At 47.8% G+C, this 25945-nt stretch overlaps 2 protein-coding genes across 8 annotated transcripts in view; both read right to left on the reverse strand.

Moving 5' to 3' along the window:
* Positions 1 to 9435, reverse strand: part of slx4 (SLX4 structure-specific endonuclease subunit homolog (S. cerevisiae)) — a 17655-nt gene extending 8220 nt beyond the window's left edge. Inside the window, exons 1-10 of the mRNA XM_023961034.2 lie at positions 9236 to 9435; positions 8631 to 9096; positions 8348 to 8543; positions 8067 to 8276; positions 5487 to 5719; positions 4893 to 5191; positions 4433 to 4670; positions 3709 to 3893; positions 3470 to 3616; positions 163 to 332 (exon numbers count right to left, since the gene is read on the reverse strand). Coding sequence (XP_023816802.1) covers positions 163 to 332; positions 3470 to 3616; positions 3709 to 3893; positions 4433 to 4670; positions 4893 to 5191; positions 5487 to 5719; positions 8067 to 8276; positions 8348 to 8543; positions 8631 to 9030 — 2078 coding nt within the window. The 5' untranslated portion in view covers positions 9031 to 9096; positions 9236 to 9435. The remainder of the gene's footprint in view (positions 1 to 162; positions 333 to 3469; positions 3617 to 3708; positions 3894 to 4432; positions 4671 to 4892; positions 5192 to 5486; positions 5720 to 8066; positions 8277 to 8347; positions 8544 to 8630; positions 9097 to 9235) is intronic.
* Positions 9436 to 12604: 3169 nt separating this feature from the next.
* crebbpa (CREB binding lysine acetyltransferase a) overlaps positions 12605 to 25945 on the reverse strand; it is a 42956-nt gene continuing 29615 nt past the window's right edge. For all 7 annotated transcript variants that reach the window (XM_078949281.1, XM_020706435.3, XM_023961014.2 and 4 more), the window contains 14 exons: positions 25706 to 25945; positions 24668 to 24756; positions 24175 to 24255; positions 23889 to 23945; positions 22432 to 22509; positions 22249 to 22316; positions 21795 to 21945; positions 19972 to 20118; positions 19781 to 19894; positions 19542 to 19707; positions 18530 to 18697; positions 16734 to 16895; positions 16041 to 16322; positions 12605 to 15958 (listed from right to left, as the gene is read on the reverse strand). In XM_078949281.1, coding sequence (XP_078805407.1) covers positions 13784 to 15958; positions 16041 to 16322; positions 16734 to 16895; positions 18530 to 18697; positions 19542 to 19707; positions 19781 to 19894; positions 19972 to 20118; positions 21795 to 21945; positions 22249 to 22316; positions 22432 to 22509; positions 23889 to 23945; positions 24175 to 24255; positions 24668 to 24756; positions 25706 to 25945 — 3978 coding nt within the window. In that variant the 3' untranslated portion in view covers positions 12605 to 13783. The remainder of the gene's footprint in view (positions 15959 to 16040; positions 16323 to 16733; positions 16896 to 18529; positions 18698 to 19541; positions 19708 to 19780; positions 19895 to 19971; positions 20119 to 21794; positions 21946 to 22248; positions 22317 to 22431; positions 22510 to 23888; positions 23946 to 24174; positions 24256 to 24667; positions 24757 to 25705) is intronic.

Here is a 25945-nt window from a genome sequence, read left to right on the forward strand (position 1 = left end):
AACAACAAATTCAAATTAATCAAATAAATCGATTACTCGCCCTGCCCTATATCATGTCCTATATATGACAGAGGCTCCATATCATGGTTCACCGGACGGATTTGTGGTGAAGATGAAACCAGAGACGAAGAACAGGAGAGAGGGGGGGAACATGACGCTGACCTGGATGCCAGCTCCAGCATGTGGGGTTGCAGCGATGCAGGGACGGAGCATTGGGCGGTGTAGAGGTACTGCAGCAGCATGAACACCGCCTGTCCGGGGACGTCGCTCAGCACCACCCGCTGAGCCGCTGGCAAGCCTTCCTCCTGCACTCTGATGCCGCTCTCATGCAGCTGTGAAAGCACAGAACATCCAACAAGAACATCTTTCAGTTTAACACGTCTGCGCATTTTCTTATGTGTCGCTCACATAAGCCGCTACGTACATTTCTGTACATATTACACGGGTGAAAACTGGTCATATGTGAATATACACAGAACAGAGAGAAAAGTTGTGGTCTTTATGTGAAATCTTCACAGATGTATCACGAATGAACCACATTAGACCACAGAATATGTAGGAACTGGTAAACCAACGTAATGGATTGAGAGCTTTCGGAGCGGGTTCCCCCTTCCGGTCTTCCATCGCCCCGGGCAAGACCAGAGCCCAGTGTCCCACCACCTTGGACTGGCACTGGTTATTACTGCCACTGGACGCAAGGGGCGTGACATTGAGCCTGCAACAGAGTGCACAGCTGGGTGCAGCTGACTGTGTGGGCTGGGCATGATCGCCCTTGTGGTTTGGTTAACTCTTTTCGGGTGTCTCTTAGAATAGGAATTTTAACACTATTTGTAATAAAGGTTGTCTATTTTCTTAAACACACAGTCTGGGTTTCCTGTGTCGGAGAGTCCTGTGCTTTTGGTTTTTAGTTTTCTGCTGGCGGCCTCCAAGGGGAAACCATAAGGCCTCATTAGCCACTGAGGTTTTTAAGCTAACCACGCCCACATTCCTTATATGTCCGTATCCAGTGTTGATCAATTTGTTCAGTTTCAGCCATTGATGCATGCATTCCAAATTCACAGTATTACATTGAGTTACATTAAGAGTTATAACAGTACGACATTTTTGCGAGCTTGCCACGCGCACGCCGGTAAAATTCTACGTCTAACTTCTAACTAACATTTTTTCTACAGTAGCTTGCCATTGATGCCCGAAAAGGTAAGAGACGGTCGCTAAAAATCCCAACGAGTTTTCGTTTGTATCTGTTCCCTCTCACCACCACCAGGGAAGAGTATTTCCATTCCTCATATCTCAGGCCTGTCTGAAAAACTGAAATGGATTTTCAAACAACATAACATCCCAGTTCATCTCAAACCAGTTAAGACTTTCAGACAAAAACTGGTTCATCCGAAGGACAAATTCCCAGCTACAAACAGAGTCATGTTGTGTACTCTATCCACCGTAAAGAGAACTGCAATGAACAGTATATAGGAGAAACCAAACAACCGCTACACAAGCGGCTTTACCAACATCGCAGAGCCAACCCAAGTGGACCTGAGTCTGCAGAAACCTCCACCTGAAGGCCACAAACCACTCTTTCAAGGACAGTGAAGTCTGAATTCTAGCCAGAGAGAAAGGATGGTTTGAGCGAGGAGTGAAAGAAGCCATCTTTGTCAGGAAGGATAAACCTTCTCTGAATAAGAATGGTGGTCTCAGGTTTATTCTTCCATCCATCTACGGCAGTGTTCTGAAACCCAAACAAACCGAACCAGTTCTACTGTTAACAGCTGAAAGATATGACCAGTTTGGGGAGGAAGTCACAGGCTCCCCAACCCCCAGCTGAGGACAAAGGACTCTTAACGACCTGAAGCCATGTAGGCTAAGTAGACAATACCATATACCACCAATACCAGTTTCAGGTCTGACTCCTCCCCCATGAGCGCATATAACCCAGCTCTTTTACCAGCTATTTCAGAATTGACAAAGCCTTTTGGATAAGAGGTGAAACGTCGTCAACTTTAAAAACTAAGTCCAGATGACATCCCCTAAAACCTACTACTATGATGGTACCAACCTGGATGAATGAGAGTCTTCATCGACAATTTCCCAAACTGTGGAAAAACACGAAAATCACGAAATCACAGAATTTAGCGCAAAATGGCCGCCAAACAGTAGGTCGTGTTGCATCCCATTTGGATTTCAAAATTTTGGTTGGATATCCCCGACCAGGTTATATCGGTTTCATTGGTCGATTCTAAAAAAAACAATTTCCAAATTTTTTCATTTTAGCTGAGTCAGCACATTTTTTTGCGACCGTTTTTTGTTTACAAGGCCCACGTTGCTATATCAATCTTTTTGTATGTTACATCATTTAAATAGCATGGGCCAGGGAAACGCATATTATTTCTCACAACATTCCGGTAAAAAATGTGCAAGCTAGCTAAGATCCCAACAATTTGCCATGCGATCGCCATCCAAAATCTACAACTTTTAATTCCAACATATTTTCCACAGTAGCTTTCCATTGATGCCCGAGAAATTACAAAATGATCGATTAAAATCCCAACGAGGAGTTTTTGTCTGTATCCGCCAGTAAAGGTGCTTTTTTTTAAAAATTCAAGATGGCGACCTCTTCCCAAAGTCAAAGGTCAAGGAAACTTCTGTGGTCTTTGTAGACTCGAGCTGGCGGCGTGTGTGTGCAATTTCCGGAAAATCACACAAACAAAAACGCCATTTTCCCATTTTGTGTAAAAACACAAAAATCGTCCAAGTTCGCCACAAAATGGCCACCAAGCCGTAAGTCGTGTGGCCATCCCATAATGACTTCAAAACTTCTTGAATTTTTTTTGGCCCCACACAGGCTTTTCAGCCCATTTGTTTTTTTACGGTATTCCGTGATGTCATGGTCTTGGGTGGGGTGTCGTTCACTTCAGTGTGTGAACATTTAGGTGACTTTCGTTCAGGTAGCGGGGGTCAAATATTTGCTCAAAGACGCAGAAATCTTTCCAACTGAGAAAACAATGCAGTCAGTGATGCTGCTGCAGGCCAGAATTAGTGCTCTAGATTTTAAAATCGATTTGGACGCCACGCTCACTTCTTTTGTTTGTAAACAGCAAACGTGAGGTTACCGAGTAAAAATCGAGTTCATATAAACTTTTTAAGAAGACTGTTCATGAATCCCCCTGTTCTGATGATGAAAACTTGGATGGTTTGTAAAACATAAATGAAAATACATTTTTTCACTTGAAAAATGGTTCAAACGCAATGCATTGTGGTCTATATTTGCCAATCTAGTGCGCATCGATGCACACTGATTTTTCAGACTACTGGGAAACCTGTAGAATTGGAAATTTTGTAATTAGGGGATTCAGACACCTCAGAAAAATGGCAAACGTCCAATATAGCGCACCAAGTATTGAGTAGTGGAGGAATTGTGACACAACCGTTACACAAAGCACAAAAACAACACAAAGTGCAGGAACCTGCCTACCATTTCAGCCAGCAGGGGGCAGCGGGCGTACAGCATGAAGGAGTGTGCGTGGAACAGTTCTCCACTGTCCACCTGGAGCTGCACGTCGCTGAGCTGAGGGTTGTTCACCATCCCACTGAGGTCTGATGACAGCCGGGACAGCGCCACCTACAGAGCAAACCCGGCACGACACTGAGATCCGGCAGAAGATCCACAGACGAACCACGGTCATATCTGCAGAACGCTGAGAGAATAAAGACCTTCTGCAGAACAGATGAAGAGAGCAGTTGTGAATGGTGGCTGTGCGGGTCGTTTTCCTCCCCTGACTGTGCAGCCAGCCTCTCCACCTGGACGTGGGGGGCTCCCGTTTCTGCCAGGAGGCCGCTGGTGCAGATGCCCACCTGCTCCTCCGACCCCTCCTGGATGAAGCCGCTCAGATGCTGAGCTGCAAAAACACACAAAGGTTTGATAGAAGAGGGTCTGGTCGTTACACGCTTGTTTGGTCCATCTTTCAATTATTTTAGGAGATGCTGCAACTTAACTGATGTAAAAAGCAACTAAGAAAACGTCTTTAAGAATCTTGTTCTCAACCTCCACATAAATATGTCATCTATTTTAAACATTTGTGAAAGGATTTTCCTTCCATCTACTTCTAGCACAATGAAAAAACCAACCAGACTTTTTCTCAATTGCTGAAACCCTGAACTCTATTGTCTGAACCAGCCTGAACCCACTGGTTGAATCAAACAGGCCTTTGGCCAAACCATCAGCCCTTCTCACGCCCTGCCAACACATTTTTATTGTGATGCACACATGCTGCATAAAGGTGTGCACAGGTGACAATTTGAAAATTGTGTTTTGTGTTCACAGTTTAGAGAAAAGGAGAGCAGCTTTCAAGAACAATCTAGAAAATCGGTAACACCAGCCACCGTCCGGTGAATGTAGGCGAGCTCTGTAGGCTTTGTGGCGGTGCGCCTGCTTCACCTTCTGCTGAATATCCATACTGGGTCAACGTCATGCCCTCCTCAGCCAGCTCCATCAGGTCTCGAAGGGCCTGGCTGCCCACCGACAGCTCCCCCGTCCTGGGGGTGGGTGGAGTCAAGGAGAAAGAGGCATTCTGGGAGCAAAGGGGCGGGACGGAGGCGTGGCTCTCTGTGGCCGGTGGTCCTCGGCCCGCAGACGGCAAGGAGGAGTCGGGCTGGACGCCGGCGTTGTACGGCGTCTGAAAGTGAGTCTGACTTTAGAAAAACCACAGCAGGGGTCATGCGGGACAGCTGGAAGGTGAGATCAAACATTGTCCTGACATCCATGAGTGTTACGCTAAAGAAGTTACTCTGTTGTGTTTAGTAACTTAAAAACTTATTTTCAGGGTAAAAAAAAGCACAAAACCAAGTTTCCCGTAACATAAAGTGCTGCTGCAGCACAAAGTTTGTGTTTTTCCCACCTTTATGGATTCCAACGGCGTGAAAAACTCCTGGAGCTCTGCGACGCAGAAGGACTGCAGACCCGCAGAGCCTTCCGCCAACAGCGCACTTCTACGCCACAAGGGGGCGTCGCCCGCCCGGCCATGGAGAGCGCTGGGCTGTCGGGAGGGGGTTGGTGGAGAAGGGGCTCGGCACCGAAGAAGAAGGGCGGAAACCCGTTCCTGCAGGCGCGTTGAGGCCATCTTGGCGTCCTGAATCAGGAGGAGAGGGGGAGGACGAGGGCGGGTGGCGTTCTTCTTCTTCTTGCCACGCCCCCTACCTTTGAGAAGATAGAGACGCACATTTAAGAGAACCGAGCACGTTTGTCCAGAACCCTGTTCGTCCCGGTGGTACTGATTGATTCATGAGGTTGTGCGGATGTTTTGGGTCATGGTCATTTGAGCAGAAGCCTGGCCCGGCTGCAGCTGCGCAGGCGGCTGCGGTTCAGTGATCCTGGATCGGGTTGTCCGTCCACCATTGTCCTCGTATTGAAACGAGACTTCAGTGACGTGACCGTATTTTACATCAGACTTTGGTTCCACGGCTAACAGTAAAGGTGAGCGATGCCGTCATACCGCCATCCGGGCGCCACTTCAGAGCTTCAGCTGTAGCGCTGTGGGAGGACGCCGCATCAGTCTGCAGCGTCGTCACTGACTCCTCCTCCTTCTCCTTCTCCTGCAGGGAGGTGGACAGGGCCAGAGCCAGCTGGGTCTCTTCGTCTAGGGGTTCCCTCTTCCTCCTGAACCTCTTCCTCACAGGAAGCGTTGACGTGGACGGACTCTTCCGTTTGGCGCCCGCGGTCTCTGTGCTGCAGACACAAAAACATGGCAGACGTTACTCCGTCTGAAGGACCCCGTGGTTCCACAGAGCTTCCTTCCTGCGCCTTTGAGCAAAACCATCAAAAAAGGGAATGAAGCCAGAATCTCCAATGTAACAAAAGCGACGCACGCATGTCGAAATGTCCCCAAAAAAGTTTTTAGTATTTATTATGGGATGGCCACAGAACATACCCAAAGGGTAAAATGTGGCAATTTTTTTCACAATATGGGGGGGGGGGAGGCCACATAGTTAAGTCTACAACCACAACCATCGTTTTGTTAACCTTTGACCTGAAGAAGTCGCCATCTACGACTCGCACATTTTTAACCCAGCCCAAACCCAGTCCAAACCCAGTCCAAACCCAGTCTAAACCCAGTCCAAACCCTGTTTAAACCCAGTCAAAACCCAGTCCAAACCCAGTCCAAACCCAGTTTAAACCCAGTCCAAACCAAGTCCAAACCCAGTCAAAACCCAGTCCAAACCCAGTCCAAACCCAGTTTAAACCCAGTCCAAACCCAGTCCAAACCCAGTCAAAACCCAGTCCAAATCCAGTTTAAGCCCAGTCTAAACCCAGTCTAAACCCAGTCCAAACCCAGTCCAAACCCAGTTTAAGCCCAGTCTAAACCCAGTCTAAACCCAGTCCAAACCCAGTCCAAACCCAGTCCAAACCCAGCCCAAACCCAGCCCAAACCCAGTCTAAACCCAGTCTAAACCCAGTCCAAACCCAGTCCAAACCCAGTCTAAACCCAGTCTAAACCCAGCCCAAACCCAGTCCAAACCCAGTCCAAACCCAGTCCAAACCCTGTTTAAACCCAGTCCAAACCCAGTCTAAACCCAGTCTAAACCCAGTCTAAACCCAGTCCAAACCCAGTCTAAACCCAGTCCAAACCCTGTTTAAACCCAGTCTAAACCCAGTCTAAACCCAGTCCAAACCCAGTCTAAACCCAGCCCAAACCCAGTCCAAACCCAGTCTAAACCCAGTCTAAACCCAGTCCAAACCCAGTCTAAACCCAGTCCAAACCCTGTTTAAACCCAGTCTAAACCCAGTCTAAACCCAGTCCAAACCCAGTCTAAACCCAGCCCAAACCCAGTCCAAACCCAGTCCAAACCCAGTCTAAACCCAGTCTAAACCCAGTCCAAACCCAGTCCAAACCCAGTCCAAACCCAGCCCAAACCCAGCCCAAACCCAGTCTAAACCCAGTCTAAACCCAGTCTAAACCCAGTCCAAACCCAGTCCAAACCCAGTCTAAACCCAGTCTAAACCCAGCCCAAACCCAGTCCAAACCCAGTCCAAACCCAGTCCAAACCCAGTCCAAACCCTGTTTAAACCCAGTCCAAACCCAGTCTAAACCCAGTCTAAACCCAGTCTAAACCCAGTCCAAACCCAGTCTAAACCCAGTCCAAACCCTGTTTAAACCCAGTCTAAACCCAGTCTAAACCCAGTCCAAACCCAGTCTAAACCCAGCCCAAACCCAGTCCAAACCCAGTCTAAACCCAGTCTAAACCCAGTCCAAACCCAGTCTAAACCCAGTCCAAACCCTGTTTAAACCCAGTCTAAACCCAGTCTAAACCCAGTCCAAACCCAGTCTAAACCCAGCCCAAACCCAGTCCAAACCCAGTCCAAACCCAGTCCAATCCCTGTCTAAACCCAGTCCAAACCCAGTCTAAACCCAGTCTAAACCCAGTCCAAACCCAGTCCAAACCCAGTCCAAACCCTGTTTAAACCCAGTCCAAACCCAGTCCAAACCCTGTTTAAACCCAGTCCAAACCCAGTCTAAACCCAGTCTAAACCCAGTCCAAACCCAGTCCAAACCCAGTCCAAACCCTGTTTAAACCCAGTCCAAACCCAGTCCAAACCCTGTTTAAACCCAGTCCAAACCCAGTCCAAACCCAGTCTAAACCCAGTCTAAACCCAGCCCAAACCCAGTCCAAACCCAGTCCAAACCCAGTCCAAACCCAGTCCAAACCCAGTCCAAACCCTGTTTAAACCCAGTCCAAACCCAGTCTAAACCCAGTCTAAACCCAGTCCAAACCCAGTCTAAACCCAGTCCAAACCCTGTTTAAACCCAGTCTAAACCCAGTCTAAACCCAGTCCAAACCCAGTCTAAACCCAGCCCAAACCCAGTCCAAACCCAGTCCAAACCCAGTCCAAACCCAGTCCAAACCCTGTCTAAACCCAGTCCAAACCCAGTCTAAACCCAGTCTAAACCCAGTCCAAACCCAGTCCAAACCCAGTCCAAACCCTGTTTAAACCCAGTCCAAACCCAGTCCAAACCCTGTTTAAACCCAGTCCAAACCCAGTCCAAACCCTTCTCATTAGAGGATGAGGCTCTCACACAGTGTTGGCAGCGGTCCGGTTCTCCTGGGCTCCTCTCTGTAGAGCCTGCAGCAGCACCGGAGCAGGAACGCCCATTTCTGATGAGCAGCGCTTCAGGTGGGCCCAGCAGCTCTTCTGGGACCTGAACTTCTTGCCACAAATGGGACAATCCGGAACGCCGGAGGATCCAGAGGGGGCGGGGCCACTTTCTTCGCTCTCATCCAGACATCTGCAAAGAAGGACACTTAGGTTTTTCTAATTCCAGCGGATGGACAAAGAGGACAGGAAAGGTGCTGGGACCTGTTCAGGTGATGTGTCCGTCCCTCAGGCGTCATGTGTGATAAGTCTCGTTGACAGATCTGACAGAAGAAGAGGCCTCCGTCCTCCAGCTCCACCGTCTGAGCCTCTGCTGCCTCCTGGTCCATCTCCAGCTGCAGGCGTAGAGCGAGAGCCTCGTCACCGTTCAGACCTCCGGCGCCGAGGGAGCTACCCTTCCCTGGAGGGAGGGGGTTAGATAAGGAAGACATTTTTTAGCAAGAAGAACAACATTTGGGTTATTCTGTCCTTTTTCAAACGTTCAAACCTTGCACTTGACGAGGATAATCCAGGGCGCCGTGACGTGGTTTGGCTTTGGTCCCATCACCGAGGCCCATTCTCTGAGGACTGGCTCTCTTGAACTTTTGCATCCGGAGAAGAACTTTGTCCTTCGCCCTCAGATGTCCTGCTGACCCAGCACCTCCTGATCCATGGGGTCCTTCTCTGGAGGTCGCCTCCACCTCCTCCTCCTCCCCACCTCCTCCTCCGCGCGCGGGAGCCGCAGAGCTGCAACCAGAGTCTTCCTCTGTTTGCTCTTTGGCGCATCTTTGACCGGAAGTTGTCACGTCTGCTTTCCTGGTCGGTTTGGTTGCTTCTCCCGGTTTCTTGCGGATGCGTTTCAGTAACTTTGAGCTAAAATCTACAAAATCCTGGTCAGAGTCGTCCATGTTGGTGGATTCTGTCAACCATGTCGGAGCTGCAGCGGATCATCGGCCTGAGGAACAGCAGTGATTCTAAAAGAAGAGACGGTGTCGTTAAAAGGAGGAAGCCGCTTCTACAGCCTCGTGTTGTGTCTGCTGCTCATCACGAGCATTGATTCTAGATCATGAAACGGCAGCTAGCTTAGCTGTCGGTGCTAGCATGAAGGCTTACCGGCGTCAGCTGGTTCCGGTTCTCACATCTAACTCCGTCATCATATGAAGAATCGTTTGCTGCAGTCATAGAAACGCATTTACTCCGCTTAATGTATGGCGAAAAAAAACACCAATACAGATCCAAACACCTGGGATGTTTTTGTTTTCATTTTTCAAAAAGCCACATTCGACCGCTACATGTCGGACTTCCGGTCACGTGACCGTAAACGAATAGGAAAGGCCACTGCAGTCACGTGACCGCAGCGCACTCATTTGCATCTTATACACAAAACGTATTATGTGAGTAACAAATCACGCACAAATCCGAATTTACGCACAAATCGAGAATTACGCACGCACAAATCCGACTGAGTCTAATTTCTCTCCATAACTGAATGACCCCTGTATGCATATCGACAAGTATTCTACTTTTTGGGGCTTCTTTTTAAATTGCGGTTTTCCTTCTGCTTGTATCCGCCATATTTTGTGATTGTATATAAGTGTTCTAGTGTTATTTTTTTTATGTGTTCAATAAAGTTCTTGGGGGGAAAAAAAGCTGTGTCTAAGACCCCGCCCTAACCCCTAACTATTAAAAACGACCTAGTGCGGCACTAAGTAGTGCCCTGGATTGACATCATCGATTTCACAAAGTTAAAAATCTAATTGATATGAGCGTTTTATAACGATTATTTATGAATCCTGTCTAAAAAACATTGATGGTTCATTAAAAATACTTTTTGGGGGGGGCAAAAATAGTCCTAACGCAATGCATTCTGGTCAATTCCAGGAAGCATGTTTAAACTACCCTGACTTTAACCCTGAACTCTGGCTAAAATCTGCCTGAACTTGGTTACTCTCATATGTCTAAGTTTGAGCCGGCAGATATACTCAGTTTTATAACAATAAAACGAATGAAACAAAACAGAATTTCATAATGAAAGCATCAAACGTTTCTCTTAATTTATCAGAACCGTATGTTCTTTTAGGGGTGCTTTATAAACTCATCATCCTCTCCCTCCCTCTCACTCATGGTGCAGAGAGTCAAGCATTGTAGGACCAAATAACTCGCCAAAACCAAAACACAGTAAAACAGCTAAACAACTAAACACATTTGGTCAAAAATCCACACTTAAACCCCAATCCGTCCAGACAGGCAAAGTGAATGGTATCCCACAATCCCTTGCGGTGCCGATCTAACAGCAGCACCAAAGTTACACCTATTTCATTGAATTAATGTAAATGAAAGTAAAATAAATGTCTGATAACTACGTGTTATTTTTAAGATGACTAAACTAAAAAAATGATTTATCTTAACTGAAGCAAATAATGAAGTAAGATCAAAGTATAAAGTTTCTCTTTCCAACATCCATATGTGGTCTTATCATCCTCTCACGGTGGAAAAAGTATTATCTGAGCTTCTTCATCCACTAAATCATCTTCAAATGGACACGCCATGCTGCTTCACCTCTCTGAAAACAAACTAACCTTCAACTAAACCTGCTCCAGACCAGGTTATGTTCAGAGCAGGAGTTGCTATGGCAACTTGACATGCAACATTCATTCATTTTCTTCCATTGTCCCTTTCGGGGGTCACTGGGCTGCTGGAGCCTATCCCAGCCACTTGTAGGCAAAGGCAGGGGAGATCCTGGACAGGTCTCCAGTCTGTCACAGGGTCACACGTATCACACTCACACCGATGGACAATTTGGAGTGACCAGTTAACCTATGAAGCATGTTTTTGGACAGTGGGAGGAACCCACTGCATGCACGGGGAGAACATGCAAACTCCACACAGAAAGGTCCACTAATCTAGTAATCTTTCAGTTCTGATTATGAAGTTTGTTTGTTTTTCCGTCGTCTTTAAGTTTATCAGAAATTCAGACTGGAGTTTCTGTTGATTTGCACAAACGCCATTAATCTCTGAAGGGAACGAAAAGGAAATACTGTAATGTTCGTTAAAGTATTTTCTTAAAAGATTTTATTCACATATATCCTTTATTTACTGTATTTATTGAGGAAACTTGTATTTTTCTTACAATTTCCCTTTGGGTGACGGTCCTGTCTGACAGGCGTCAGAAAGCTGAACAGAACCATCAGTCACTTTGGGCGTGACGGGCGTCCGCTGTGCTGGCTCCACCTTCAGTGATGGGGGTCTTAGGGGTGGGCTGGCTCCACCTTCAGTGATGGGGGTCTTAGGGGTGGGCTGGCTCCACCTTCAGTGATGGGGGTCTTAGAGGTGGGCTGGCTCCACCTTCAGTGATGGGGGTCTTAGGGGTGGGCTGGCTCCACCTTCAGTGATGGGGGTCTTAGAGGTGGGCTGGCTCCACCTTCAGTGATGGGGGTCTTAGAGGTGGGCTGGCTCCACCTTCAGTGATGGGGGTCTTAGAGGTGGGCTGGCTCCACCTTCAGTGATGGGGGTCTTAGAGGTGGGCTGGCTCCACCTTCAGTGATGGGGGTCTTAGAGGTGGGCTGGCTCCACCTTCAGTGATGGGGGTCTTAGAGGTGGGCTGGCTCCACCTTCAGTGATGGGGGTCTTTGGGGTGGGCTGGCTCCACCTTCAGTGATGGGGGTCTTAGAGGTGGGCTGGCTCCACCTTCAGTGATGGGGGTCTTAGAGGTTTCACACGCTTGTTTTTAATAGTGAAAACCTGGAAAGACCTCGGTTATGGATTCAGCGGAGTTGATCGGTCCAAACTAAGTTCTGTTGCTGTCAGACAAATATCACAGGGGATTCACTTCTAAAATGTTACAGAAGACGCTTCACTAACACTGGGGGGGGGGGGGGGGGGGGGGGGGGGGGGTCCGTCCAAATTTCTTCCCTACACACCATCTACTGCGTTCTCTGTGTTTTAGTTCTGTCTGAGTCTAGAATTCTAAAATCCAGAGCCCCGGAAATTTCCCAGAAGTCTCTGAGAAAAACCAGTGTGCATCGATGCTCACTAGATCGCAGAATATAGACCACAATGCATTGCGTCTGGCCAATTTCTGCCAAAACAATGTATTTTTTAAATAAACCATCAACATTTTGATCTTCAGAAGACAGTGGACTTACAATCGTCTCAAAACGCTCGTATCCATTTGAGTTTAACTTTGTGAAATCGATGTCATAAAAAAAGTAAACATGGTCTGAACTGCTTTCAAAATCCAGGGCACTACATAGAGCCGCACTAAATACTTTATTTTAGGGGTTAAGGTGGGAATTCGGACACAGCCCAGCCATTCTGACCTGACCTTTGAACTTTCAAGTCATTGATGTTCTCCCAGAGGACAGCAGTTCAAGCTTCTTCTTGTGACAAAACCACCACGGCCGAACCCTCAAGGTCGCGCAGAGTCTCCCGGTTTGTGGTGAAGACGGAACGAATGAACACACAGCGACACGACCACGAACGCCTCGTTCAGTCAACAGAGTCCCGCAGTCCTGCTGTTGCACACAATTTATTTAACAATATGGTATAGAAGTAAGAAATGAGTCTTACCAGTTTGTACAGTGATTCCTTTCCATCTTCCTTATATTTATAGTCATTTGCTTAGCGTGATTTACAATAGGAGAAAAAAGCCAATCCCCAGTTTCAAGTTTTTGTGAGGACCGAGGATGAAGTTTGCTTAGAGGAGACTCAAATATTCCCCACAGCCCCTTAAAGTACAATTTAGTGTAAATATCAGGGACTGGGGCATCATTGAGATGTCGCCTGCTGTCATTCCACCTCAGCTTGGGGGGGGTCAACCTCTTTCTCACACTCTCTTTACACTTTACATCTGTATGACCCATAAAGATGGCAAAAATCATTTTAATGTCACAGCAACAACTTTCTACAGATGGAGGTGCCGGCTGCAGTCCGCCGCCGCCGGCTGCAGTCCGCCGCCGCCGCCGGCTGCAGTCCGCCGCCGCCGCCGGCTGCTTTGTTCCGAGTCGCTTCTGTTTTTCTGTCGGTGTCTTCATGTGTGCCTGCATACATGCCTGTGAGTACAAAAGCCTTTTCCTACTTGAATACACGTGAGTGACCTTCATACACACAAACGGGGAAGGGGCGGTCCCTGAACGCATCGCCTCCAGATTACAACGGCTCGTGAAAAGGAAACCCTGGCCAAACTCCCAGACAAAAATAGTTTAGTCCAACACAAATGCATCACTTTTGTTCTCCAAAAGGTACAAAATAAAAATGATACAAATAATATAATGCAATTGTACATTTCTTTAAAAAAAAGAGAGATAAAGGCATGAAACTATACCAAAAACAAACCAAAATTACAGTGAGTACTTAACACATTTGGTCTCAACCAAAAATATATTCTTTGTGGTTTTATTAAAGAACAAACTCTACAAACTCCTGAACCATTCAAAGGAGGAAAAGAAACAGCCGTGTGGATCAGGAAACGCTTGAATTCCCTAAAACTGTTGGCTTTCTGTTTGACCAAATGGAACTTTTCCAACATCTTCAACTTTTTACACACCAGTACAAAAGAACCGTTTACGACTTTAGAAAGAACGAACGAAGCCCTCCAACAGGAGAACCGGGACGGGGGGGGGGGGGGGGGGGGGTCCCTGGGAAAGAGAGCGGGTCCTTTAGCTACAACCCCTCCACAAACTTCTCCAGAGTGTCCCCCGTAGCGTCTCCCACCAATCCCAAGTCACTGCTCAGCCCCGCCCTGTTGGGCGTGTTCAGCTGTGGCAGCATGGCGCTCTGTTCCGGCGTCCCCAAGTGGGCCTGCTCCATGGACTGCAGCGAGCTGCCAAGTCCTGGATGGGGGGAATTCGAGTGTCGAGGAGGGTGCTGGGGAGAGGGCTGCGGTTGGTTCTGGACCTGGGGAGACGGGCTGGAATGTGGCGGCTGGGACTGCTGCTGCGACGGCGGACAGGGAGACTGGACCTGGTTGCTGAGGGCGTTAGCTAGCGCCGGCTGCCCGGAAAGACACGCCGTACCCTGAGCCTGGGTAGCCAGCAGGTGGGTCTGGGGGCTCATGGGGCTGGGCTGGGCGGGGGAGCCCATCTGCTGCTTGAGGACAGCCTGCTGCTGCTGCAATCTTTGATGCAACAAGTTTTGTGAGGAGTCCATCCCCATGCCAGACTGCCCCAGCTGGCTCATGGGCGGGAGCTGCCCCATGGGGTCCCCGGCCGCCCCGGCGCCCCCCTGCATGCTCATCTGATGCTGCTGCTGCATGCGGAGCTGGGAGTATGTATTGGCGGCCCCCTGTGCCTGAGCAGGGAACTGTCCAGGATGAGCCTGAGGCATCACCCCCTGCTGCTGCTGCTGCTTCAGAAGCTGCCGACGGTACATCTCCTGGATCTGGGGGCTGCTGTTGTGAGCTGCATTGATCAGCTGCCCTGGAGCCATGCCCTGCACAGCAGGCTGCTGCTGCTGCAGAGGCATCCCAGGCCTCTGCCCCGGGCCCCCTGGCATGGCCATAGTCTGCATCGTTTGCATGCCAGGCTGCTGCTGTTGACCCGGCTGCACCTGCTGCTGCTGCACCTGCTGCTGCTGCGGCTGGTTGGCGTGGTACTTTGCTGTGCGCTGCTTGATGAAAGCGGCCATCAGCTGAGGGTTGGACTTGAGGATGTTGAGGACCTGCTGCTGCTGCTGAGGGGAGCTGGGCGATTTGAGGGTGCGCAGAAGGTCCTGCAGGGCATTGGGAGGTATGGTGCCGGGTCTCTGTGGCGTCTGCGGCCGGGCGCCGGGCTGCTGCGGTATCAGCATCCTCTGGCCTTGCTGGGCCTGCGGTGCCATCATGGGCCGCTGCATGGCCATCGCCTGCTGAGGAGTCTGACCGATGACCAGCCCCGACGTTGGAGTCTGAGCAGCTTGCATGGGCCCCGCCCCCGGCCACAGTCCCGCAGCCATGCCGGACTGCACCACCTGTGGGCCGCGGGGCCCCGGCACCATCTGCATGGTTGGCTGTGCGGGTCCAGCCATGCGCTGCTGAGGACTCATGTGCATGCCGTTCATGTTGAACCTGTAGTTCTGCTGCGCCTGCGCCATCATCTCTATGTGTTTGGCCATTTTGACGGCAGCAGGAGGGGCCTGCTGTTGAGTCAGCTGCTTGGGCTGCATGGGTGCCTGGGGGAGGGCAGGCGGCTGCTGCTGCAGGGGGGAGGCGTGGGGTCCGGGCTTACCCTGGGAGACGGGAGCTGGAGGCTGACCAGTGCGTGCCGCGTTGGGGAAAGACGGCGACAGGACGCCCGCTGAGTTGGGGGTCTGCGGCTGCTGAGGTGTTTGGGGAGTGTTGGGCTGGGCGTGGGGAGTGGGGGTGCTGGGGGCAGCGGCGGAGGGGGGTGGGGACGGCAGTGGCATGGTTCTGCCTTGCATGGTGGCCATTCTTCTCCTCATCAGCTGGGCCTGCTGGAGTCTGTGCTGGATCTGCTGCTGGCGGAGCTTGTGCTTGATGTTCAGGCAGAACGGGACGGGGCACTTGTTCTCCTGACAGTGCTTGGCGTGGTAGCAGCACAGGGCGATGAGCTGCTTGCACACGGGGCAGCCTCCGTTGGTCTTGCGCTTGCAGCCCTTGGTGTGCTGCACCACCCTCTTCATCTTCTGACAGGAGGGCAGAGAGCAGTTGGCGTTGCGACACTGGCAGGCGTGGACCAGGGACTGGATGCAGCGCTGGATGCTGAGGCGCCGGCTCTCCTGCGGGCTCTTCGAGGCCTCGCCGCTCTGTCCGTTGTTGTCATCGTCAAGGCCGAGACCCCACTTCACCATCTGGTGCTCGTGGCCCTTCGTATTGTAGCAGTTAATGCAAAGATCAAAGTCCTGAGAGGGAGAAGAGAGAAATCCTTAACAAGTCTAGCAGGAGACGAACCAAAGGCCTTTGGGCTCCAGAGGATGGACCTACCTCACACACGGTGCAGTGCCAGCGGGTCTCCACATGGTGCTTACACTCATTACACGTGTAGACGAAGCGATCCTGTCCTTGGTTGTGCAGTTCAACCAGCATGCACATCGTGCTCCACTTGCACCTCCGCAGCGAGCTGAACTCCCAGTGTTTGTCCCGCGCCAAAGTCAGGAAGGCATCGCGGCCGTCCATGAGGTCACAGGAAATCAAGGGGTCAGGGTCAACGATGGGAGGCAAAGTGTTGACCATGGGACCCGAGTGGAGATGGATTACAAAAAACACCTACGGCCAGAGAGATGAGCTGGTTATGGAAGGGTTCCAAGCAGAGACAGGAACTGCAAATGTAAAGCTTTTAACCCGGAGCTTTAGCTCCAGTGGTCACGTTCTTTTCATTACCGGAACTCTCCGACTGCAAATACCGTAAACCCGGTGGACACTGAAGAAGAGAAAAGCGGCTTTGCGTTGATGTGCAACACTTTAGGTTGCAGAGTGTTGCACATCAGCACAAATCCGCTGATTTACACGTAAACGGCCAAAGAGCCGCGGCCCGTCAGTTAGGCGTCCAGTGTTTTCCTCACTAACAACTAAATAGTCTGAATTGTTCTACTGACTTTGAGCACAGTCGTTCCTGTTTTGGTTCCACAGTTTTACATCGATTGCTGTAAAAGTTGAAGAGGTAAAGTCCGGTCTGACCTCTTTGTGCTTCTCCATCGTGGCGTATAACTTCTGGGACAGGTCGTTGGCTACATTCGGCATTCCGGGCTTCTTCTTGTTGGCTCGGCTGATGCTGCTCTTGTTTTTATTGGTTTTCTTGTTGTTCTTCTTCTTAGCGTTTTTGCTGTCGCTCGGGGTTCCCTGTTAAAGGAAAGGAGAAGGATATTTACCGCCATACAGTTGGAATGTTGATCAACAACAATCAGCAGTTTCTTTGGAAATGTAGTCTCTATCGGACCAGTGACTGTATCCGAGTACTGCACTGAGTGACTCCGCCCCCCTGGCGTTCCAAACAGGAAGCGGTTCCAAGAAGCCAAAACCTACAGACGTCTATAGAGAAACACACAGCTGTTCCTCAGTCGTTCTATTGGTCAGAAGAACCGTTCTGGATCTGATACCCTTTTGTTCTTGATAATTCTCTTTTTCATATTTTTTCTGTAGTTCAAGTTATAAACTGACCAATCAGAGGCCTCCAGAAAAGTAGGTGGAGCCTGTTGGCCCCCACGACCAACGTTCAAAAATGTGACAAATGTCGTGTAACCCTTTTTCAAGAGACAGGGGAGTGGCCTTCCAACAAGCTCTCTCCTGATTGGTCAGAGTGGTTGCTATATAGAAACTCTGAAGTTGGGAAAAATGGCGACTGAATTGATTTTTTATTTGGTTTGAGCTGCGACTGCCGGATTTTATAGTTTATTAGTAGTTCGGGGTTAAGGTGGGAGTTGGGACACAGCCAGAGTCCGTCTCGCACTGGAGCGTCCTATTTGCTGACAATTTTAGAAAAATCCTTTGATGTAAGCTACGTTGTGTGAATAAAAAAACACGTACAATGTACTTACTGGCTACTACCACGAAGCAGTAAAGTACCCACGAGGAATATTTTTAAAGATATTTGTGAAGGAAACGCCCCGCAGAAGCTTCTCTGCCACAGAGATTTAAAGTCATTTTAGAATGTCTGCAGTGATTGCTGTCCGTTGTTGTTCTTCTCGAAGCACACAACTTCACTCGATAGACAGCAGCACGTGGGCCGCGGTGCAGCGCTCCACCTGAGGACGGCGAGGACAGACGTCTCTGTGGGGACAGTGATGAATGAAGAACCCCCCCTGGACCGGCAGGTGACACCAAAACCCTGCTGTGCAGAGTTTCAGCTTCTTTCAGCTTCTTCTTCTAAATTGATTCCTTTTTTCTCCACTAGCTGATGAAATCAGTGGCAGTGATGAAGACTCTGATGAGACGCATCATGTATGTCACAATAGTGCTGAAGCTGCAGGCGGGAAACTACAACTGCTGAGATCATTCCTGCACAGGAAGTCCACACAGATGCTGAGGGACGCTGCCGATTTTCACAATAAAAGAGCCAGACTCAAAAGTGTCGACGCAAAAACAGCAACTTCTTTGCTGCATTTTAGACTGAAGCAACGCTCACTTTCTGCAATCAACGGACAAATACAGTTTGTGGTTTTTTAGTTCTGTCAGTCATAATACTGGAAATCCCAAATAAAAGTCTCTTCATGCTGGAAAAGAGGTTTTTTTTCCCATGGATCTCTGCTGTCACCGATTCCCTAAAATGACATCTATTTTATGTGTGACTGTCAAATTCACTCTCTCAACTTAATTTAGCATCTATTTAAAAATCCACCATATTTTTAAAATCCACCATGTTTTTGTATGCAAAAACATGGTGGATTTTTTTTCATAATTGGAACTAAATGAGGCAATAAGGGATTAAAATAGGAGTCCACTAATAAGGAATAACTGTCTCCTAAATGCAGATTTACCTCAGGCATTTCAGAGGCAGCCGTGTTCTCCTCCTTCTTCCTCTCTTCCTCCTCCTGCTCCAGCTCCTTAATGCTCTCCTCCAGAACGTTGGGCCAAAAGTCGCCTTCAAAGTACGGCAGCTCGTTGGCGGAAGTAAGTCGGTCTTCGGTTGCTTGTTTGAAGATGTCCTAAAAGGAAGATGTGAAACGAGTTTGTGATTTTGACATCCGATAAAACTCAAAATTCCAGCCACAACTCAGAGGACTGACTTTCATAAGGCGCACTTAAAAGTCTTACATTTTCTCCATAATGTACGGAGGCCCCTATGGTGCGGTGCATCTAATGTGATGTTGTGTGACTTCGGTAAAGAGGACATAGGAGAGGACAGCATGAGGACGGAAAGGACGGAAGTGAAAGAAGACACCCCCCCCAGAGAGCAGGTATGTGCATTATGCATGTGTGTACATGCGTGTTGGAAACCCTGAAAATGCAAAGAGACACGCTAATGAAGCACAGTTTGAACTGCAGCTATCAGCTACACGGAGGAACACGGGAATCCAGCAGCTGCCAGAGAATTCAAGATGAATGAATGTTAGCTTCCACTGTTCTTGGAGCTTTCCCAAAAGTCGGCATCATTGATGAGGAGCCGCACGACAACGAGTCGGACTCTGACAAAGACGAAGGGAAGCTGGCGTGTGTTTGATAGAAATTCAGCCCAGCTGCTCATTTCAGACACAGAAGATGACTTTGATGGATGTTTGGATGCTGACTGAAAAAATGAAAAATAAATCACAACCAACTCAGTTTTGCTCCTGCTGCCTTTTTTAAAACACACCCTAGTATGTTTTATCGTGTCCTAAAACCCGGTAAAGCCCCTTTTGTGTGTGTTAAATACAGAAAAAGCTCCCAGAACTGAAACCGCGCCCTATAACCCAGGGCGCCCTATGGCCGTGAAAATACGGTACCTCCAATCAGACAAATGACAATTCTCTAGAGTTTCTGGTGTTTGCACACAGGAAGCCGCCTCCTCACCTTGTAGTCATGAAGGATCCTCTCTGCGAAGGCTTTGTCCAGCATCTTTCGGTACCACTCCTGGAGTCTCTTTGGCTTGGGGATCTTCTGATCGGGGGGGTGGCAGTGGAAGATGTAGTCGTCTCCCTCACTGGGAGGACACGCCCAGATGTGGCCCTGAGCGTAGCTGCAGAACCCGCCAACACGTCAGACAAAGGATGGGAAAAACCCAACAACTGTATCTGTGAGAGCAGACCAACCCCAGCTTTTTGACGTATTCAAGATACCCGATCAGTATCTCATGGTAGACTGCAGTCCTTAAAATCCGAGGTCTGAAGAAGTGAATGCTGTCCAGGTAGGATATGTAGACACGTCTGCACAGAGTGAGACGGAGCACACAGTCAGGCTTCCATGTTTCTCCAGGAGTGCAGGTGTAAGCAGGAAAGCATACCTGTTGTTGGGAAACGAGCATTCGGAGCCGTACTCCTGCACGTGCATGCCGAAGAAGCAAACGTCCACGCCGTCAATTTCCTCAAAGGCAAAAAGTGCTTTGGTTCGATAAGGAAAGGTCTCTGGCATTTCCCCGGTGTCCACAAACCTGTTGGAGCAGCAAAGTGAAGAAAACACAGAGTGTTTGTGTTCAATATGTCAAACATATGAAGGTTTACTTCTTTTGGTTTCCATCTGAGAATGCAGACAAAAACCAAACGCTGTTAAAAGCCCCTTTGCTCCTTTAAGGGCCGTTATGAACTATAAAGTGAAGCATCGACATGCAGGTCATGAATACCTAAAGGTCACATGGTTGTAAAGACTTGACCCCTGCATGGCTGCAAAGATAGCAGTGGGCCGGAACTTTGTACCAAAACTGATGATGACGTCACCCTACGGTAGCCCCATGGGGACAAACTACGTAGCGTGGAGATCTGCTGGGGTTCTACATGTTTCCATTTCACGTTTCTTTTCCCTCATAAGTGTGTCCGTCATTATTCTTTAGAGAGATTTGACCACAACCCCCTTTGTAAAAAGATCTGTGGCTGTTGGAAAGAACCTGCTGCTCCACACCAGCGAACACGTCTCTGAGCAGAGCAGCTGGACTCAGGACAACCGGGTCTCCAAGCAGAGGAGCAGCGTTGGGACGGGCGGAGGCGGAGTCCTGAGAAACCGTCCAAACAATCATCTGAATCTGTGTTTCCAGTCGGGTCCAGACCAAATAAAGGCTGATGTTATTCCAGTTCATCTACGGATAAATGTTGTTTAGCACGGATTAGCCTAACCCTAACCCTTCTTCCAGCTCCGTTCTGCCTAAATAAAGCACTGACCACACGGATTTAAAAACTATAAGTGAACAAATACTAAATAATAATCATTAACTATAATAAAAGCACCTTTAGAAAATCATCTCGCTCTATGTTGGAGCTTTGTTTTCAACAGAAATCATCATTTCTTCTTCTACTGCTGTACGGTAATTTATCCAGAACAATCACCATCTGACACGTCATCCGAACAAAAGGACCGCCAATCATCATGACATCATCATTAGTGTCACAAACGAAGACTTACTGCAGGCTGAACAGTTTTGGTCCCTGCAGCGGCTCCAGAACTACTGCAAACAGTGAAAACATGAAGCCGGCAGGAAGGTCCAGTCTAACATTTGATGCTTTCCATTTGTCAAAGCTGATCTGTCTCCTTCAACTCTATGAGGCGTCATGGTTTAGCGGTTTAGCACCCATTTATGCCTCCATCTGTTCTTACAGGGGGGGGAAAACGGACAAACGTGTCCAGAATCGCTCGTGCACGTTTTCCTGCCTCCATGCTGCGGGTCATGGAGAACACTTGGACAACACGTACGGGGAAGCAGGTGAGGCCCAGACCCCGCGGGGGACAGGGAGCCCGTCAGTGCTGCTCACGTGACACGTGCGCTCTCCCCGCCGTCAGCATTTGTGACCACATCAATGATTTTCAGAGAAATCGGGCGGGGGCCGCTAGTGTTGAAGATTCTGCTGTGGCAGTATGTGACGGTAGCAGATGAGGAAAATATCAGCCCCCCCCCCATGATTTCTAAGTGGGAGAAACTCACAGGACTGAGTTTCCTGTGAGTTTTGAGGTTCAAAATACCAATCTGCTGCACACTACCACATCTACAAAAATGGTACGTTCCTGGGTTCAGGTGGCCGCTGGAGCCTCACGGGAACTGCAGACTCACCCGTGTTCCCCTCCACGGACCTGGACGACCCAGGGTCCACCCCCCCACACTAAGGCATTCGGCGATCTCACCTGGCTTTCATGCCCGGCTTGACTTCCACCGTTTTGTCAGAGCTCGCCACCACTCTGACAAAGACTTCTCCGGCCTCTGGATGGTTCTGTCGTTTCAGATATTTGTTCACGCGGTCCTCTATGTGCATTCCAAGTCTTGTCGACTGCAGTCCTGAGTTACACAAAAGAAACAAACATTATTTAGTGTTTAAGTCAAGGAGAAAACAAAAGCGTCATTTCAACAGCAAAACCATTAAAAAAGGGAAAAACCAACAGTGGAAATCCATGCAGCCATCAGCTCTACAGACCATAAAATACGCAGTCAACCTCACAAGCATGAAAATATGTCACAGTTTCAGCAAATAAACTTCCACCACATCAAACAGTTCATTTTACACAAGATCAACAAGTTATTTACTGATAAACTTTTGTCCAGATGATCATTATTAGCATATCCAGGAGGAACAAAACTCACTTTTTGCTGTGAACTTGTTTTCCTTCTTAGTTTTTCCACTTTTCTTTAGACAGTTTTCACAGATGAACCTGAAAATACATCAGAGATGTACTACAAACACACTCCTACTAGATTCCGAACCAGGACAAGAAAAAAAGAACATTTTACAATAAAAAGTGTGTAGGATACAAGTTCATCTCTTACCCGGAAGGCCATATCACCTCGTAGTGTAATACACAGATCTGGTGCATTTTTCGTCCACAATCTTTACATTCAACAAAACTGTAGGGAGAAAAAAAACGTTTTTCCAAAATGTATTTATCAAAAAAAAACTGGCATATTTCAAATATGGTGTTCTATAACTCAGGTGAAGTCTTTGTAGTCTAAAGTGGTTTATAGAAATCAGAGATCTGTCACTACAAAAACAGTTTCCTGCTCTCAGAGCTGTCAGTCACGCTCTGATGACAATGAACATCCTACAGACCAGGGGTGTCAACCACACGGCCCAGGATGGTTTAATCCAGCCCACTCATGAAGAGTGAAAATCATACGGATGTTTATAAAAGAAAGCAAGTTTCTAGTCCCTTCCTGTGGCGAGTTATGATTTTTTTAAAGAAATAACCGAAATGCGCTTTTCGGCCACTAGGGGAAGCAAAGGAAAAGCAAAACAGGTGAAACAGCAAATCTCTGCCTGTGCCAATAGTGAAACCTAACAGCTCTGCGTCTGGGTAAGATGCAGTTTGGTTCCACGCGGACCTCACCGCTGTTCCAAGAATGATCAGTAGTGAGACACTAATGACCAAAATGTTTTCAAAAAGTAAAAAAGGAAGTGTTGAAGTGGAGCGCTGAGCTTTCCAGGAAAAATGGACAGAGTTTTATTTGTTCACAGAGTTGAATGCAAAACCTGCATGCTTGGTATGACATCAACAGCTGCTCAAAGAATATAACATTCAGCACCACTATGAGACTCTCCATAAAGAAAAGTGTCACCATTTGCAGTTAAGAAAAGAGAAGATTTACCAACTATTATCTGGACTGAGGAACAACCGTCTGCATTTACTGCAGCCGTGACATCAGTGATGGAGCAGTGACAGACACCTGACTGCAGACAAGTTGGAGCAAACATCCAAACCATTTTCAGATGGTGAACTTATGGAAAAATGCTACAGACTGCAGAAGGGTTGTTTCCAAATAGCAGACGACCTTTGCCAACATGAGTCTGTCAAGGATTACGATCAGATCCAACATCTCTGAGGAGACTTGGACGCCAAATGAAGAAATCCAGACATTTACTGCATTTTCAGTCACCATTGATGAAAGCACCAACATCACAGATGCATACAGCTGTACATATTTATTAGAGGTGTTGAAGAGACGTCACAGCAGAGTTTCTGGAGTTCATGGACACAACAACAGCTATCGTGCAAGTTTTTTGCTTTTCGCACAGCTTGATATTTGCGATAACGTTTGTTTAGTGATTTATTGGCCAACAGAAAATTCAGTTTAAAATTGAATTTCTAACGGCATCATCAGGATGAAAAGACCACTGAGAAGAAAACGGATCAGACGATGATGGCAGTGAGACTTTAAAAAACACCTAGACACACATAAGAACCGGGTTTTCTAAAAGCAAGACTTCCCTACACTTGGCGTCTACTTACGGTTCAGGATCCAGCACATCGTTCTTCTTACGTTCAAACTGATCCTTTGATATCATCCTAGAGCACATTTAAAATGAAAAATCTTAGTGTTTAACTGATGTTCCATTTGATATTTAATACAAAATAACAGTTAGCTCAAGAAAGTCAGTAGTTCAGATCAATGCTTCAAATATCTAAAATTAATTACAGAAAAATGTGTCAAAGTGATACAAAAAGCCCTACAGATGATCAGACAGAAGTATCTAAACTTTCGTTTGTTTAAATAATCCCACTTCTTTGTACGTACGTCTGTGGTTGAGCAGGATCGTCTCCTAAAGTCACACTGTCCCCCTGGATGTCATTGAAGCATTTTTCACAGAAATGGTATCTATAAGAAACACATAAAGTACTTTTATTAATGAGTGCAATGGAAAAACAGAGTACTCAACACCTTTTCTCAATAACAGAAGCCCTAAACTCACACTGCAAAAGAAATGCTATGTGGGCAAAAGCTTCTTTTCTGCTTAAGAGGTGGCAGCTGCACGATTCAACCACCAGGGGGCGCAAAGTAACATCATCAGCAACAATCTACACATGGAGAAAATGAAACCTTTTACTTTTTTTTTTTTTTTTTGATGGGATACGACTGAAATCTCCACTTTAAAGGCATCTGTCAAAGTATAAAACCTCTAAATATTTTTATTGAACTGCAAAGCTACACAGGAATTGTTCTTCTTGTATTTACAAACTGAACTTCTTAGAGTTGAGAGCATCATGACAGCATGGTACCGTGCACGTACCTGTTCTGGTAGCTGTAGTAGGTGCCTCCAGTGGGGATGGTGCACAGCTGCTTTCCATAGCAACAGAGGGTTTGAGGGGAGAACTCGTACTGCAGACACCAGAGGAAAGGATTCAGACCTCAAAACAAAATACAACTAATGTCATCAATAATCATTCAAACGTTCCTTTCTTCACTTTTTGTAAAGTTAGGCTAGTATATTCCATGAGCGTACAAGAAAAAGCTGGATGATTACAATGTAAGAATAACTTTCTGATGGCAATTTTTGTTAAAAAATGTCCTGAAAGCGAGAAGAACATTAGAAAACGAATGCAGGCTAAAAGAAATATTGAACGGCACTATATAGGGCTCTATATAGAGTTCACTATATAGTGAACTCTATATAGAGCCCTATATAGTGCTCTATATAGAGTTCACTATATAGAGTTCACTAAATAGAGTTCACTATATAGAGTTCACTATATAGGGGTTAGGGTGGGAATTAGGACACAGCTATAGTTCTGCAGAGCTGTAAGAGTTCATCAGAAATTCATCTCTGAGTTGTGGGTGGAACTGTTAGCACAGAGCAAGCGTGCCTCATTTCCCATCATTACTTTGATTTCACTCTCTCCCACTAGCTTACAGCCCCCACACCCCCAACCTAACGTTAGCGGTGCAACAAAAACGGCAGCAGTATCAGGTCTATCCAGCCGTCCAGTTCTGATCCAGATTCCAGCTCAGACCAGGAAAACAGAGAGGTTCATGGATCTGTTGGTCTGCATCAGAAAGGGGGCGGAGCATCAAGCAGCTTTTTTTCGTCTGCTCCTGACTCACAACACTGTGAGTAAAGGAATAATCAGAAATGGAATTTAAGCTTAATTTTCTTTATAAAATCCTCCATCATCAGAAAGAAGGCACCAGAAGACCGTTTTCATTGGGGGGGGGTGGGGGGGGGTGTCTTTCAAAAATGGTGTTGAAAGTGAGAACTGCATTCCAGGATCAGTGCGGGTTACATAAAATGTTCAAGCTAACATGAAAATGTCGGCGCTCCTCAACAAACCTTCCTTCCACAGCAGTAGCCCAGACTTTGCATGACCGGGTCGATCTCCGACTCGAAGACTTCTGCCAGCTTGGAGCAGTACTTGTAGACCCGGGAGGTCTTTCGGTTGTAGAGCCAGGCGTTGTTGAACATCAGCCACACATCGTCCACATACTGCCAGGGTTCTTGGTACTGCCCCGTGTCCAGCTTGCGCTTTATTGTGGACAGGTCTATTGGGTTCTTCACTATGTCAAAGTAGTC

This window comes from Oryzias latipes, chromosome 1 (assembly GCF_053564925.1).
Source record: "Oryzias latipes strain Hd-rR chromosome 1, Olatipes_Hd-rR_3.1".
Taxonomy (NCBI): domain Eukaryota; kingdom Metazoa; phylum Chordata; class Actinopteri; order Beloniformes; family Adrianichthyidae; genus Oryzias; species Oryzias latipes.